We start from the raw sequence: 16,466 nt of genomic DNA on the forward strand, positions 1-16,466 counted from the left end.
TAACTCCCTGAGTCAGAGGAGGTCCAGAAAGCTGCTAGGAAGAGGCTACTTCAAATACAGTACAAGGCCGGACCTTTTCATTTGTGTGTGCCTCTGCTGAATGAAGTTGGCTCCTGGATGAATCTCCGGACCGTTCCGAACAAGCTTCCTCATGAAATCGATGTTAGCTTTGTTCACCTGCAAAAGGGGTGTTCCAGTTAAAAGCAAAGCTCTCCCAATGAAATCCTAAGCAACTCGCCAGACGGATAAATCCCCCCTGCACAAAAAGCAGGGCCTGACTAAAGGGTATCTTTGGTTCCCGCACTGGTTCTCCCTGACTTGGGCAAAGCTTGGGAGCTGCTCTTGAGGGCTTCATGCACTGACGGTCTGGGAACAAGCAAGGCAAGCGGTTGCACCACACAGGAATCAAGAGAAGACTTTGCTCGCTCTAATTACCTTCTCAGGAAATGTTAGTATTTTTGCAACATGAACAGGTACAGCCACTTCATCAATCCGTAAGTTTGGGTCAGGCGAGATAACTGTTCTGCCAGAGAAGTCCACTCGTTTTCCAGACAAGTTTCCTCTAAATCGACCTGGGGGGGGGGGGGACACCACCCAAAAATGTTAAAATCAGACATAGAAAAACCGGCTGCTTTTCCAAAGAGCTAGTATGAAGGAGACATGATGACTAAGGTGCCATCATGCTTTCAGCTGTGAGGCAATACAGATCACCCGGAAGCCTACCTTGCTTCCCCTTCAGCCTCTGCACGAAGCCTCTGGTCCACTTCTTGGGGGCCATGTTGAGAGGAATGCCAGAGAGTTCACTGTTAATGTACAGCGCGCACTGCAACTGCAGGAAGTCCCAGTCCTCCATGATCATCTGAGTCTTGGCTCCTGAGATTCTATGCTGATTGCATCAGAGAAAGCAAGAGACCAAGTTTCACAGTTTTAGAGAACATGATGGTGTTCCTGCAAGAATTTGGAATCAAACTGCTCTCAAAACATCTTAACATGCAAACTAAGCAAGAAAACTCTAGCATAGCAACCATTCTGGAGCAAGAATTATGTGAATTTGAACTCGCAGTATCTCTATTCAGGTAACATGCTTGAATCAGAAGCTGAGCCTGGCCCATTTCTAAGTAAATAAAGGGAAAGGGGAGCTCACCTTTTTGATCACATCATTGAGGAAAATTATTTCTGTCAGCTTCATTGTTAGGTCATCCTCATTGGTGCCAGATTTCAGGTCACTTACTACAGAGGGCCGAATGCACAATGGGGGAACCAAGAGTCGTGTTAGGATCAAGTCGGACGGCTTGCCCGATTCAGGATTCATCAAAAGCAGCGGAATATCTTCTGCAGGAATCCTTTTTAAGAGATTCAAAACCACCAAGGGATTCAAGTTCTCCTGGTGGGATCCCAAAGATTACAATCACATGTTAATACTGGAAGACAGGAAACCTCCTTTATGGCTACAAATCAATACTGCCTCCCGCCCATTTCCCGGTTGCTTTCAAGCAGCAAGGGGGAGTAGGATGTTAAGACAGCTTGTCCGCCACTCAAATATTTAGGATCACAGTGTAAGAAACCCTAGATACGTACCCTGGGATACATACCCTGGATCGTGCATCAGACACTACAGCATGTATTAGCTAAAAGCACATTAAAATACCAATACCAGTGTTTCTCAAATTTCATGAAATTCACTTTTTTAGTGATTGGGCACCCCAAACCCAGAACCCCCACCGGGCATCTTTGCTCAGTTCTGGCATCTGCTACAATACTTCCTTCCTCGCCCGATTCCCCACCCCCAAAGCAGTGTTCCCAGCACCCGGCCTCTGCTGCCTCCCGTGCCACTTCTTTCCAGTTCCTCGCCATCCGCACACAGCATACAATTCCTCTCCAGCTTGAAGTAATAATTCACGGCAGCCCTCCCTTTTAACAACTGCAATTCGGTCCAGCTGCTGACTCGATTATGAGTGTGTGTTTACAAAGGCGGATATACCTCTTTGAAGGGCTCGGGTGCAATAGAGCATGGGAACAGAAGAACAACGGTGGAGGATCAGACCAAGGGCCCATTAGCCCAGAATGTTGCTTGCAGACTGGCCAAACGCCCACGGGAAACCCGCAAGCAGGGCACGAGCAACGTAGCTCATGTTCCCCCAGCAGCTGGCATACCTCTGCTGATCTGGGAGATAGTATCTACCCATCGTGACTAAAGGTCATCCATAGCTTTGTCCGCCTTCAATCTGTCTGATTCTTTTTTAAAGCTGCCCAGGTTAGTGCCTATCGTTACATCTTATGGTAATGAACATTATAGCCTCACTATGTACTATGCGAGGTTGTACGTCCTTTTGGCTGTCCTGAATCTCCCACTGTACAACTTTATATCACCATCACCACCACCATCTAATTTCTATTCCACTCAACAGTTGAAGCTCTCTAGGCTGTTTACAACACCACATAAATATACAATATAAAATGCAGACAGCATCAAAAACATAAAAAGTTTACCTTCAAAAGCTTACAACTAAATTTAAAACATGTAAGAAGATACAACAGCTTAAACAACTTAAGTTGGACGACCTGTTTAAAGCAACCAAAAAGCCCAGTAAAATAATTAAATGTCCTGTGACTGAGCACACGCTTAACCCGAAAGGATATTCGGGTTGGCCCCAGACCTTAGCTGAAAACTTGTTCTGTTACTGGGGTGGGCGGGGGGTGTGACGGGGGGACTGAAAAGGCTCTTCTCTTGGTCGGCACCAGATTTCTCACTTACCTGGGCTTTTCCTAGTAAGGGTTCAATTTCCTTATTATGTTCAATAGCAGTGTCAAAAGAGTGTATGAAGTGAGACACAACGGGATCCACAATCTTCTTAGTGGTCTTGTATTTCTCATGGATTATTTTTAGTAAGCCACATTTCTTTACAGTTCCTACAAGGAGACAGATGTAGAATCAAATACACAATTTAGTAAAAAGAAAAACAGAAAAGATCATCAGGAATAGAGAGCATTACAGGAAAGATACAAGGACCATGCACCAGTGGTGGAAATATGGAGGTGTATGCTGTTGCTAAGAACATTCAATCCAAATTTGGGCTTTTTTCCTGGCATAACAAGTATCAATTATAAAATATTTAGCAAGAAATTTTAAATTTAGGGTAACTGTCACACCACAGATTCCCAAAACAAACAAAAAACTCAGGACTCTGTACACACAAATACCAATAAAAACTGCTGTCTTGGAGCCTAGAGTCTACTGAAATGTGACAGCTCTCTGATGCCTGAGGTCTTTGTTATGCCCTGCTAGCCAATTTTTAATTATTTTTTAAGGAGATATGAACACAGAACCTCCTGCCAGCAGAACCATGCTTCCCACAATTAAGCTACAGCCTCTCCCCATTGTAGCCTCTCACAACACAGTCAAAATAATGCTGTCATTTTGTTACAGTTTTAATATCTTGTTCTTAGCAGGCTAAGAATGCACTCTTACTCTAAATAAAACCAGTACATGCAGCTCTCTATTGTAACCTAGGGCAGGCAGATAGCGGTGCTTGAAGAAAGGGTGGGAGAGAATACTCGGACTGACGATCTGTAAAAGGAGACCGTGACCGTGAAAAGCAAACAGGACGACGTGATGTCTTCCCAGTGTTTTTCCAGAGGACACTGTGGGGCAATCTGCAAGGAGCATGAAGCTTGAAAGGGACACATTTTACCCACAGCTAGCCTTGCGCTGGGCTGCTGCTCGGGAGACATGCTGTACCGCATGCACACGGCTCCGTTAGCTGGCCTGCAAGGTCCCAGGCTTTAGTGCCGAGGGGGCCAAAGCAGCCACGCTTTGAGTGTCCTGCACTTACCGTTAGAAGCCCCGCAGTAAGGGCAAGTGCTTTTCTTCCTGCACTTTTCGGAGATCCTTTTCTTCAGACCTCGTTTCTGGAGATAGGTCAAGCCAGGTCTCTTCAGATAATCCAGGAACTGCTTCTGTTCTTCACAGGTCAGCAAGATACGGCAACAGGTCTTGCAAACCATCTTCAAGAGAAGCAGGACATCTTTGAAATCATGATTAACAGATGACCAATACACCTCTTAAAAAATGGAACTTTCACACTACGCAATGGACCAGCCTCCTCGGGCTACATGAGCTGGGCTTCCTGTTCGCCATTTGCAGGCCTCTGTGCCTATGAAATATAACGAATCTATGGGAACAGCAGAAGCGCCAAATCTGCATTTTCTAGCTGCAAAAATGCAGGTGACATTGCCTGATGCAGTGGCTTTGGAGCTGGCCAGACTGTATACCGCTAGCTGCTCACCGCAGTCTTCACAGACACTCATCTGAGCTGCCATGCCTTTTATTTCCATTATCCAGGGTGTATCTGGATACTTGAATACATGCTCGCATGGGGAAGAATGCTGGGGGGGGGGGGTGTAATTTGACGATGGGCTTAGCTTTTGGAGAGCACCATCAGCAGAAAACAGTAAGGAGGATTCTTGAGAGAATAACGTGTTGTCTCTATATGAAGACGTCTTTATATTAAAAGTTACTCTTCTTATGCTGCTGGAATAAAGGAGTGTTTTAGAAGGGCCTTCTTTGTTAGGAGGGCTTGGCTTGGGGTTGGGAAGATTTGGCCATGTTAGATTTAGAAATGCAGTGCACTTCAGTGGGGACCGTGGTGAATGTTCCCAGAACGGCAGGCAGGCAGGCAGGCAGGCAGGCAGAGCTGGGAAGGTCAGATGGAGGACAAGCCTTGTGTACACGCAAATGGATGGGAGGACGTGAGTGGGCGAAGAGCAAGAGGAACTGGCATGTAGGATTTGGGTGAAATGAATTTGGTGGAAAAGTACCAAGTGAAGACTGGGACAGAAGAGAGGAAATAGAAACGCTGGCAACAGGCACAGTCGGGGAGATGGCAGCTTAAGGCAGCTTTGGTTGAGAGTCATGGCGGTGGCGGGGGAAGGAAAGGGAGCAGAGACAAAGAACATGTCCTGGGAACTGTACAGACCAACTGGGAGGTTGCAGGTGGCAAAGGCAGGGAGAGCTGCACCTCAGGACCGAATTACAGGTGAGGCGGCCAATGGCACGTGTGTCAGCAGTGGGAGGCTTGAGGGGGAAGAGGGATAATGTAGAAACACTTGAGCATCTCCATGGATGGTGGTTAACTAAGCTGTGTGCAAGCATGGCCAATGCGCCAAAGTCACCCCGAAGCCGTCACAGCAGATCACAGTCTCGCTGTCTCAGAAACACAATTACTTTGGCTCGACTGTTAGTCCGATCAATCTGCTCCATTGTTTCTCACTTATGCCATGCACACATCATATTTACCCATGGGGCATAGCAGAAGCAGTAGCTAAACATTTAGTCATAACGGGATATGAATACAGAACGCTTCATGTTCTACCCCATCATCTCTAGCCTTTCACATTAAATGCAATTTTACCTGTAAAATGCCTATCACTGCTTTGAAGTAACCCACATGGAAACAGGGCAACTCCAGGTCAATGTAGCCATAATGCCCCAAACACTCTGCCAAATTCTTCCCACAAGTTTCGCACGGACGGTCTTTTTCACTTGTACCCTAGGGAGTAAAGATACATAAAACTATCAAAAAGTTGGGAAGAAGTAAAAGTTTGTCAGGGTGCTTTTCAGTATATTTTAAGTAGCACACCACTGCGTATAAAAAAGTCACAAGCATGGAAAACTTGGACCCGTGTATCTTTGTATGCCCCAGGTTCTCAACAGAATAGCGATAATCCCAGAATTCAGTGGAACCCTCATGGAAGCATTCTGCAGTTTAAAACATGGTAACAAACTTACCAAGTAAAGCAAAAGGAAGTTCCTAAAAACCAGAAAACTACTTAGCACTGCACTTGGATTGGAGAACACCACCTGGTTAATCTAGAGAGATGGCATGGAATATTCATGAACATTCATGCTTAGAAGCCAAACCTATCAGGCACTAAGAACCTCATCACTGCCAAAACACAGCTTGGCTTAGAGCAGAGGTGGCAATCATGCCCACGGGTGCCTCATGCCTCCAATGTGCTGTCAGAACATCTACAGGACACAATGCAACCCCATTTCAAGCTGGAGAGGAAGGCTAACTGGGACTCATTTCTTCACATTTGCTGGAGGGTGATCGAACCTATGGGGAAGGGGGCTGGTGACCCTTATCACTACCACTTATTAACTGCCTTCTGATAACATTTTATACATTTCAGCTCTCATACCCAACAACAAATTTCCAAGTAAATGAGGAGGTGATCGAAGTGTGATCCATTTCCGTAAAAAAAAAAAAAAAAAAGCAGCAGACTTGGGACGAAGGATGTCTTTTAGCACAACATCTTCGAGTGAATCTTTCACCAGGGCAGACAAGAGAAAGAGGTGATGTTATGAGAAATGTGGGGATGGACAAAAAGAGACTGTTCCTTTTGGTCCACGAATATACCAAGCTGCTTTATTCTGGCAAATGACTAGTCCACCTAGCTCAGGATTCTCCACTCCAACTGACAGCAGCTTCCCCAAGGTCTCAGCTCAAGTATTTTCCAATCCTGTTATCCAAGATCCTTTTAAAATGATGAACTAAAGCCCTTCCTTATGCAAAGCATGCGGTCTAAGCTCTGGACCCTTCCATAGTCAAAGATGTAATGAATATGCATTTGAGTCAGTGGATCCACAGCTGAGCACATACTGGGTTTTGATTTCAAACCGACTGGTTTGTTCTGGACTTCCCTACAGATTCATTCCTTGGATTTTATTCTGACACATGTCGGGATACAATTTTGAAAAGAAAGCTCTTACCATTCGATGGTCCAGCACACCATACAACAGAGGAGAGTGAGTGTTATCTTGAGTGTAGAGATTTTTACTGACCACCTGGATGTGCGCCTGCTGCCTCATCTCTTCAGGAGATTTCATCCCAAAGCAGATGTGGCTTCTAGAACAAACGAAGAAACACCACAGAACACAGTAAAATCGGCTTGCCTTGCTGCCTATTTTGAACTCTGAGCAACAGCACCAAGAAGTCATCACGCCAAACTTCTGCACTTTACCTTGCAGCTGTCTAGGCACGATTCGGAATGCTTGTCCTAACCTATAAGGCTTGAATGGCATGGCCCCAACAGAGCTCACCGCAGATTTTAATATTGGTCAAGAGTTCTCCCTTCATGCATGCATTTCCTGATGTGATATGCACCCCACGATTCTGGCAAGAAAAATGGCATTCAAGGAGGTACCACAGGAAGCATTATGTGGGTGTTTCTCACTTATCGTGATGTGTCTGAAAATGCACTGATGATGCACATTCTTTCCCTTGTTTTGTACATATATTCTCTCCCTGAGCAGGAACAAACCCTTTGGTACAAAACAAGAATACTCGTGCTACACTCTCCTTGAGTTTGATCTTGAACTGCTCTACTAACTGTAGGATGAGGCAAGAAAAAACTTTTCCCCTGGACTAGCAGGGACAGCCTACTTCAAGTTATCTATTTCATCTGTTGCCCTGTTGTTTTGTTGCAAACCATCCCAATATGCCAGTAGATGGATGATCTAGAAAAGCCTTACATAAAACAAACAAACAAACAAACATTACAATGTGGACAATGAAGGAAAATTCCTGGGATTAATGTTTATATTTTACAACATACAATTATGTCCCAGAATGTTCAATATCAGTGACCAGCAGGTATTGTTTAGCCACTGGACTACATTCTGATTTTTTCCAAGTGGCTACCAATACAAATACTTTCAGAACATGCACAATAGTAAGAAAACTGGCTGTGTAGCACTGACAGCTACTATTTACTCTCCAGTTTCAACAGTGAAATTCTGCGTATGTCTACTCTGACATAAACACCATTGTGTTCAGTGAGACCCGCAGGAATGTGTACACTGGAGTACACAATTTCCCCATCAAACCTCAAGAATTCATTGACAAACCACCGTGTAACTTTTAAAGAAAACATAGAGAGCTTGATTGAACCATTGACCGTCAATCTAGTTCCACACTAAGCTCATTGGCACTTATTTCCTACTTTGGTGTTCGTTGACCGTGAATATAAGTAAAAGTTTTACTGATTTGATTATTAATTATTTCTTTTCTGTAAACTCTCCTAGAGTGTTGAAAGATAGGAAGATAACTAGTCTTGGGGGATTTAATGCACAGGCTGTGTTTGTTTAAAATTTCCTTGGCAACTTTGTTCACTTTGTTTATTTTAGTTAGTTTATATCAGTTTATATCAGTTTTTTCTATTCTACATTTTCTTCTATTTATCTATATATGTTAAGAAAATAAAAAATAAAAAGTTGATTTCAAAGGAAGAAACTCTCACATGCTGATCTTCCCTGCCCCCACTACTGTTGGTTTAAGAATATCTTTATCAGTAAGGATACAAGGGATGCATGTACACATCTACGCAAAACAACAGTATTTATTCGTCTCTGGCTAGAGAGGGGCTCATGCAGCTCTTCTCATCCCCGCTGCTAACACGGGGTCTCCAGATGGCACACCCAGGGGATTCATGAGGTCTAGCACCTCTGCTTGGACTCGAGGAGCATCGTCCGCGCCTGCGCAGAACAGCGGGTCCCCCCCTGTCGATCACTCCCCGAGCCCCGCCCCCCGACGGTGCCGCCGCCGCCGCCGACTTACATCTTCTTGGCCACGTCCGTCTCGCGGAACTGCTCCTTCACCATGGCGGCGGGCAGCCCCTCGTCCGGCCGAGGCGAGCGGGGCAGCGAAAGCGGTCGGCGCCGGCGCTCCGCGGGCCCCCGTCACCCGGCGCTGCACGGCCGGCGATGACCGTCCACGGGACGCGAGCCGCGGCAGACGTCACCTTCGCTGCGCCCGTCGCTCCTCCTGCAACGCCACCGCGAGGGCTGGGGAGCCGGGGACGCCCGGGCCCTAGAGCTACGGCAGGAAAACAGATAGAGCGGTAGCATGCTTCTCCACGAGCCTCTGCGCCTGCTTTCCTAGGCACACTTCCGAAGGAAATAAGCCGCTGTGCTTCGGGGCTGGCACCGGGTGGATCCGCTGTCTGAAGCCGCTGTGACGCCGGGAACAGACCCACAGTCTGGGAGCTGTGGCCATGAAGTTACTGAAGATTCCTTGGCTACTCAGGAGTCAATCCTATTAAGTTGCACGAGATCCTGCATAGATGGCTTCATTTAGTGCACCACTCCGAACAAAAGGTAGCACTGGAGAGAGGAGCTCATGTCCTTCCTAAATACCACATGTGGATGTCTTTGGGACAACTCTTACATTTTAAAGCCCGGCCTATCAGCATACAAGTCAATGCAGAGAAAGACTCCTGCGGGCAGGGAAGCGTTGCATTTGGATTAGGAAAGGCTCCGAAGGGGCAGTTTAACATTCGCTGTCACCTCGACAGTGTTTTGCATGGCGGGTGATTGACCCCTCGTGCCCCTGTGACCCGTTGCATTTGCACTAGGCTCCGTGGCAGTTGCGTCGGAAGTGATTCCCTCTCTGCTACAGCCCCGCTCACACCTGCAGCATGGGTGGGGTGGGCCGCTTTGGCACAATATTAATTGTCCAGCAACGAGTGCTCCAAGCGCCGTCACATTCCACATAAAATAAATCTCCAATAAGAGCATTAATCCCTGTTTTTGCTTTCCATTCGTTTGGAAAGAAACTTACTCTTGCCCCATCACTAATGGGCGAAGATCTCGGATCTCAGTACAGTCTCCTATTCAAAGGGGTGGAACTGTTCTACAATTTTTATGCCTAAAAACTACGGGGATGTTGAAGTCACGGGATTCACTGGCAAGCAGCGCTTGGTCGTGAATTGTTCAACAGCCTTCCCCAACCTGGTGCCCTCCAGATATGATAGACTACAGCAAAGGAATGATGTCCTCCAGATGCGTCAAATGACAAATCACACCAGGGCCATGCTGGCTGGGGATGTTGGGAGTTGGCCCGGCACACCAGGAGGGCTCCAAGCTCCGAGGGGCTTCTATCCGGACTGCAGAAGAATTTGAACTTCGAAGCAAAGCAACCGAGCAGCGGACTCACTGCAGTACCGCCTCCGCTCACCCGGGGGCGACGAAGCGGCCTCTCTGGTCATTCCTTCCCCCTCGTTGATTTCCGGCGAGGTTGTCCCGCCTCCGCGCTGAGGCTCCGCCCCCTTTCCTCCGCGTGCCACTATATGATTGGTTGCGGGGATCCCCTTCCTCCTTTTCTCTTTCCTCGGCTGCTGGAGAGGCCGCCAAGATGGTGAGTTCGTGCGTGCACCGCTCCGGAGGCGCCTTCAATCCGTCGCGGCCCGGGACCATCCTTCGCCCCGCGGTCCCCGGGGGGCCGGGGCTTGCGTCGGCTGCTGCCCCCGGTGGACTTAGGCCAGCTATTGCGCGGACGGGGGAGAGTTTAACGACGCCGGCCCCGTCTCTCCGGCGCCCGGATCCCTCGCCCGCAGGAGAGCGGCTCTCTCGGGCCTGGCCTTCCTCGGCGCTGGAAGGGAGTCCCGCTCTGTGCTGGACCCGGGCGGATCAGGCGCGTCCCGAGGCGCAGGGCAGCCCCGCCTGTTCCCTTGAGCCTCGGCACTAGCTCGCCCCGGGAGACGGGGGCTTTGCGGGGCCCCGGGGAAGCCTGCGCGGCTCCGGGCCTTGGCGGGCTGCTCCCCGCCGTTAGTCACGGGGCTTGGCGTCTTGCATTTGCTTTCAGAACGACACGGTGACCATCCGGACGAGGAAATTCATGACGAACAGGTTGCTGCAACGCAAGCAGATGGTAAGCCTGGGCTACGGGTGCTTGAAGGCGGTCCAGTTCCTAGGATGCGGGGGGGAGGGGTGCTCATCTTCACTCCCCGTGGATTGTTTTCTGAGATGCAGCAACTCAGTCGGCAGAAGATTTTAGGATGTTTCCTGCTTAAGCTCTGTGGGTCAGCAATGGAAGCTCGCTTAGGTTTAAAGTATTCTGGGCTCACAAATCAGAATAGAACTATCCAAACTTGGGAACTATCCAAACTTCCTTAATATCTGCAGTATAACTTGATTCTGCTGCTGTTAAATGCTTAGTAGTAAAAATCCTTGCTTATTTCATGTAGGTTTATAAGAAGATTCAGAGTTCCTTCTATCATTCTCCATAATATTAAATGTATTTTACCTTTAATTTTGCTGGGTCAGTTACTTAAGAAAGGTCTGAGTTTATATTGGGAAGGGGTGCTTTGGAGATGACTAAAATGCAGCACTGGAAGTAGTGGGTGCCTTCCCCGAAAGTTAATTCCATAATTTTTGGCATAACATATTATGGTATTCTTAGGAGGTTGTGCTATGCAGTTCTAGACAGCTGAATTGCAATGTTGTGATGTTTAAGGTACTATCCATCTGTAGAAGAGAGCTATTGAAAACTTACTGCTTGATCATTCTTCACAGAGTTGATGTCAGTTTATTGATTTATGGATTAAATTTGTACAAAGGTTTGTTCTAGTGATCTTGTCATACAGACTAGTTAGAACAGGAGTGCACAACTTCCAGATATTTTGGCCTGGGAGTTGCATTAGTTTTAGCTAGTATAGGTAGTGGCAAAGGCTGATGCCACCCTCTAGCTCTTTTTGGTTACAAGTCACAAGCAGAAATGCAGGGTTTGCTGGCTTTTGGCTGCCTGTATGTTTCCACTGAGTTATGTTTCCACGGGCACTATGCTATTAGATTGTGCTTTGAGATGCTTGAACCCAGAACTGGACTTTGGAGGGAGGGAGTAACCTTGACTTGTAAAATGTTACAATGTGGATTGTTCCTCCCTGGCAAATGCAATTCTGGGTGGAACAGTTGTTTAGCTTCGCCAGGTTACCATGAGATGGCGAAAACATTTATTTATTTATTAATTAAAACATTTCTATGCTGCCCCTTGCCGAAGCCTTGGGGCGGCTCACAACATAAAACATGTATGCTCCCACCTCATTCTCTGGAACTGTCTAAGAAACTGCACGGGCCAAACCAGGTCATTAGGTTTTAATTGGTGATGGCTGCAAACTTTCTTTCTGGAAGCACCTTATGTGGCAGGAGGGGGAAATGGGAGCATTATGTTTGTGTGGGGACTTAACCTAGAGGTCACAGCATAACTTTAGTCCATGAGGCAACTTGTTTGAAACTGCCTGTGTGCTTACCATTTTCGTTTCATTTTTACAATACCAAGAGCACTTTAAAATGCTTGATAATTTGCCAACCCTGTGTTTCCAGGTGATTGATGTTCTTCATCCTGGAAAGGCCACCGTCCCCAAAACAGAAATCCGTGAAAAGCTGGCCAAAATGTACAAGACGACCCCAGATGTCATTTTCGTCTTTGGCTTCAGAACCCATTTTGGTGGAGGCAAAACCACAGGCTTCGGCATGATCTACGATTCCTTGGATTATGCAAAGAAGAATGAACCAAAGCATAGACTGGCCAGGGTAGGCTGCCTGAACTTCTTGTCAGACTAAAGCTTTCTTGCTATTGTTGCTGCTTCTCAAAGCTTCAGAGTATTGTGAAAGGATTTTGAAGGTTCTCGAAAGATTCACTCATTCCTGCCTGAATTTGACAGTGAAACTACTGATCCTTAAAGCCATTAAGCAGATTGATGCTTGAACATGTTTATATTAATCCAGCCATTCACTTAGGGGAGCTAAAGGCAGATGCATCTTTCTCTTGCATTTTTTGCAATACCCCACAGTGTAAATCAAGCTGATGCAGTTGTTGGTTGGGGATTTGAACCCAGTTCCTACTGTCCTAGTGATTCTAAAACCATTATTCCACATTAGCTCATGTGTCCCATTTTGTGTGAAATGGGATAATTCTGTGTACGCACTCTGAGTTCAAGGGGTGATGGGTTGCTTGTGCATGTCATACATTAATTAAAAGAAGTTCTGTTTTGCACAGTTACTGTTAGGTAGAGAGATCAAAGGCATTTTACAGAATTAAAATGCTTTTCCATCAGCTTCAGCTAATCCATCAGCTGCGTCCCTATCTGGAGGACCACCGCCTAGCGATAGTGACGCATGCATTGGTTCCTTCCTGATTGGACTTATGTAACTTGCTCTGTGTGGGGCTGCCCTTGAAGACAGTCTGGATACTTCAATTGGTGCAAAATAGAGCTGCCAGGCTGCTGACGGGGACTGGGCGTTGTTCTCATATAACCCCAGTCCTGTTCCAGCTTCACTGGCTTCCCATCGAAGTCCGGGCTCAATTCAAGGTGTTGGTAGTCACCTATAAAGCCCTTAATGGCTTGGGACCTGGATACCTAAAGGAACGCCTGCATCCATATTTGCCCTCCCGCCCCTTGAGATCGGCAGCAGAGGCTCTCCTTGGGGAACCTTCCGTGAGAGATATCAGAAAGCAAAGTACGCAGAGGAGGGCCTTCTCTGCAGTGGCGCCCCATCTGTGGGATGCGCTCCCCAGAGAGGTCCGCCTGGTGCTGTCGTTTTGTTTTTCAGCGCCAGGCCAAGACCTTTTTATTCAAACAATATTTTAATCATGTTTAATATTTATAGGTTTTAATTGTGCAGCCAGTGTTTCTGGGTTTTAATTGTACTGATTTGTTGTTTTGTATTTTTGTGAGCCGTCCCGAGGCTATATAGCAAGGGGATGGCATATAAAAACTTTAATCAATCAATCGATGTGGGTGTGCATTTCTGTTCTCAATTAGTTGCTAATCTTGTGCATTTTGGCATACTAACTTTGCTTCTTGTGCACTAGCATGGTTTGTACGAAAAGAAAAAGACCTCAAGGAAACAGCGCAAAGAGCGTAAGAATAGGATGAAGAAGGTCAGAGGAACTGCTAAAGCAAATGTTGGGGCTGGTAAGAAGGTAAGCAGGTTATTGATTTTATTTGACTTTGTTAGATAAACGTGACCCTTACAATTTCTGCTTACAGGGCGATGAGTATTTATTGTATAAATAAAGGAAACAAAAATAAGTCTCTTAATTTATTTATTTATTTATTTATTAAAACATTTTTATGCCGCCCCATTCGCCGAAGCCTTGGGGCGGCTCACATCAATAAATTAAAATAATTATAATATAAATTAAAATATAAATATAAAATTAAAATTAAAATACAGCAACACAGTATAAAATAAGTATAAAATTAATGCTCGGATGCAGATCACAGCTGCAACTGTATTAGATGTTTCATTGGCAAAATAACCTTTCTTTTTCTTTCAACTTCCAACTTTTCCTTCTGGATCACAGAAGGTAATTCTGAGATGCTCTGTAGTTTTTAGCTCTTCAAGTAGTTCAGTTTTGTGCACCTTGCTGCTACTGCCTAGATAATGTAACTGAAAAGAGGGAAAAGATGTGTTTTCCACACTCAGCTTCTAAAGATGACTTTAGTCTCTTTTTTTTCTCTTGCACTGCAACAGTTCTCCCCTTACCTTATCCTGCCCTGTTTATCTTTCAGATTTGTACATACTAATGATAATTAAGTTGATTTGAAAATGAATGTCCTTCAGTGAACTGTGTAACAGAAAAAGGCAGAATAGTGGAGTTAAAAATACTGAGTGGTTTCAAACTGAATGCAACCTTTCAATAACAGTACAGAATGCAGGCGTATTCTTAACATATGCATGGTTTAAAATGGGCTTTTAGGCACTTTAGTTCTTCTAGAAGTGGCATAGTGGGAACTTTGCATTCAATGTGTATGAAGTGCTTTTTCCTTTTGATTAGTAGTAACCTTTACTCTCACTTTTCCTTCCTACTTTCTGGGAATTCTTGTTGATCAGAAATGAAGTGTCTAGCAGGTACAGAGAATTAAGCATGGATGCGATTGCATGAACTGTGCATCACTTGCTTGACTTCCTAATGTGCTTGCAACTTCTGTGCTCTTGCTTTGGAAAGTATTTTTTTTTGGTGTACAATATGTTTCAAATATAAAAGGTTTTGTCATTGAATCAGACATGTTTTCCTGGGTGAGAATAATAACTAATGTTAAAAATGTATTTTCTTTATAAATGATACTTTAAAAATTAGTAAACTACATTTTGAGAACATAAGCACAGTTACAAATCTTAAACGTTTTGACATTTCTGTGTGATGTGTGACAACCTTTTTGAATATATAGGCAAGTTTTATACGGAAACCTAAACATACATCAAGGCAAATATAAACACATAACATTATTTCAAATAAGTGAAAAGTATCTGTAACAGACTGTTAGTGTTGCCTGTTGATTTGCCTGTTTAGAGTGTGCTTAATAGGTGTTGTCCTAAGGATTAATTCTTTTTCTCTTTACATTAGAAAGCCAAGGATCGTGTTTAGTTTACAAGAACAGTCCTCTTTTTTTTTTTCCTTGAGTTGCAAACAATTTGAGTGCTTAATCTTGGCAACCTGCTTCTCAAAACATGCCCTTCCCAAGCAGCTGTTACATTTTCTACCACCTGCATCTGGTTTGTTACCTTCAGAATTCCCGTTTGTCTTGACGCCTTTTCCTAACTCTTCTAAACTGTGCTGTACTACACCACAACTTAATACAGCTGCTACTGGAAGCCTTGTAACAAGATTGAAAGACTAGTTCTTGTGGATCTAAATGACGTTTCCTTTAGAAATAGGCAGTGATCAGATAGAACTAGGGAGGTGATCAGGCAGTTGGGTGGCTTAAATCAGTTTGATGTCTTTTGAAAACTACAGAGAAAATTGTCTGTGTGAAGATGTGCTGATATGCTTTTTTCTTCCTACAGTGAGCCAGCCAGTGGACTTAAAAGGTACAGGTGTCCTTAGACTCCCTTGTTCAGTAGCCTGCTTCCTGCATTCTGCTTTCTGACCAGGCAGCTGATGTGGCTTCCTCCTGTTTGTTTTCTTCACTTTTCCTTTTTTAATCTGTCTTTGGGCACATCCCAGTAACTAACAGATATCCTCAGCTCCAAGATTTCCTGCTTTGAGCTTGTTGTGAAGCTACAAACTATGTTTTAAAGTTCAAGAATTCCTCCAACCACTAATTTTAAAAGGTAAAACACATTTGTTGCATAAAGACTGAAATTATTTTCCCTTTCTTTACAGAAAAACTAAATTATCCAAGGAGAAAGTATATGAAGATAGTACTGATTATCTTGAACGTCTTCAAATAAATTTTATAAAAAACCACCATCTTTGGTTCTTTGAGTTGCCTGCTGAATTTGTAATTACTGCTTAGATTTGTACTAATTATCTGAAAAACAAAAGGCTTTATTTTTGCAATACTCTGATTGGGTGTGGGTGTGCTTTATATCCTGAGTAAGAATTTGGTGGGAGAGACGCTTTTGAATACATAATTTGGAACAGCCTTTGGGCTTTGTTTTTTTACTGCTCCACAAGGTTAGAAACATGCAACTGAAGATTTGGCATGCTAACAAAAACTAGAATACGAAAGTCATCCTCTAGGTGAACAAAGGTTTTTGATCCATCCTTAAACTGGATAGGTCACAATGCTTTAGCAGTGTATCTGGCAAAGTTGTCCTGTAGACCTATGTTTAGTTTATTCCAGACTATCTTGAACTCTTCCCCAGCACATACAGTACGGTCAGCTTGCTGTTCTTT

The 16,466-nt window shown here is 44.9% G+C and overlaps 2 protein-coding genes across 5 annotated transcripts in view; one reads left to right on the forward strand and one right to left on the reverse strand.

The window, feature by feature from the left end:
- Positions 1 to 8,766, reverse strand: part of POLR3A (RNA polymerase III subunit A) — a 40,470-nt gene extending 31,704 nt beyond the window's left edge. Inside the window, exons 1-9 of the mRNA XM_044420280.1 lie at positions 8,619 to 8,766; positions 6,773 to 6,908; positions 5,412 to 5,549; positions 3,834 to 4,005; positions 2,756 to 2,910; positions 1,145 to 1,384; positions 724 to 886; positions 436 to 572; positions 74 to 177 (exon numbers count right to left, since the gene is read on the reverse strand). Coding sequence (XP_044276215.1) covers positions 74 to 177; positions 436 to 572; positions 724 to 886; positions 1,145 to 1,384; positions 2,756 to 2,910; positions 3,834 to 4,005; positions 5,412 to 5,549; positions 6,773 to 6,908; positions 8,619 to 8,662 — 1,289 coding nt within the window. The 5' untranslated portion in view covers positions 8,663 to 8,766. The remainder of the gene's footprint in view (positions 1 to 73; positions 178 to 435; positions 573 to 723; positions 887 to 1,144; positions 1,385 to 2,755; positions 2,911 to 3,833; positions 4,006 to 5,411; positions 5,550 to 6,772; positions 6,909 to 8,618) is intronic.
- Positions 8,767 to 10,156: 1,390 nt separating this feature from the next.
- Positions 10,157 to 16,034, forward strand: RPS24 (ribosomal protein S24). Of its 4 annotated transcripts, XM_044420284.1 has the most exons (7): positions 10,157 to 10,196; positions 10,644 to 10,709; positions 12,161 to 12,370; positions 13,653 to 13,763; positions 14,678 to 14,695; positions 15,632 to 15,655; positions 15,951 to 16,034. In XM_044420284.1, the coding sequence occupies exons 1-5, from the start codon at positions 10,194 to 10,196 to the stop codon at positions 14,681 to 14,683; spliced, it is 396 nt and encodes a 131-aa protein (XP_044276219.1). In that variant the 5' UTR covers positions 10,157 to 10,193; the 3' UTR covers positions 14,684 to 14,695; positions 15,632 to 15,655; positions 15,951 to 16,034. The 4 variants fall into 4 exon arrangements, with proteins under 4 accessions (XP_044276219.1, XP_044276220.1, XP_044276218.1 ...); XM_044420285.1 differs by lacking the exon at positions 14,678 to 14,695; XM_044420283.1 differs by lacking the exons at positions 14,678 to 14,695; positions 15,632 to 15,655.
- Positions 16,035 to 16,466: the final 432 nt, after the last annotated feature.

The sequence above is a fragment of the Varanus komodoensis genome, unplaced genomic scaffold (assembly GCF_004798865.1).
Source record: "Varanus komodoensis strain SLA01 unplaced genomic scaffold, ASM479886v1 scaffold11, whole genome shotgun sequence".
Taxonomy (NCBI): Eukaryota; Metazoa; Chordata; class Lepidosauria; order Squamata; family Varanidae; genus Varanus; species Varanus komodoensis.

Excerpts from the sequence above, each read along its gene's own strand:
- RPS24 (XM_044420282.1), top strand. Across the intron at positions 12,371-13,652 it reads CAAAGCATAGACTGGCCAGG|CATGGTTTGTACGAAAAGAA; the intron begins GTAGGCTGCCTG and ends CTTGTGCACTAG. Across the intron at positions 13,764-14,147 it reads ATGTTGGGGCTGGTAAGAAG|AAGGTAATTCTGAGATGCTC; the intron begins GTAAGCAGGTTA and ends TCTGGATCACAG.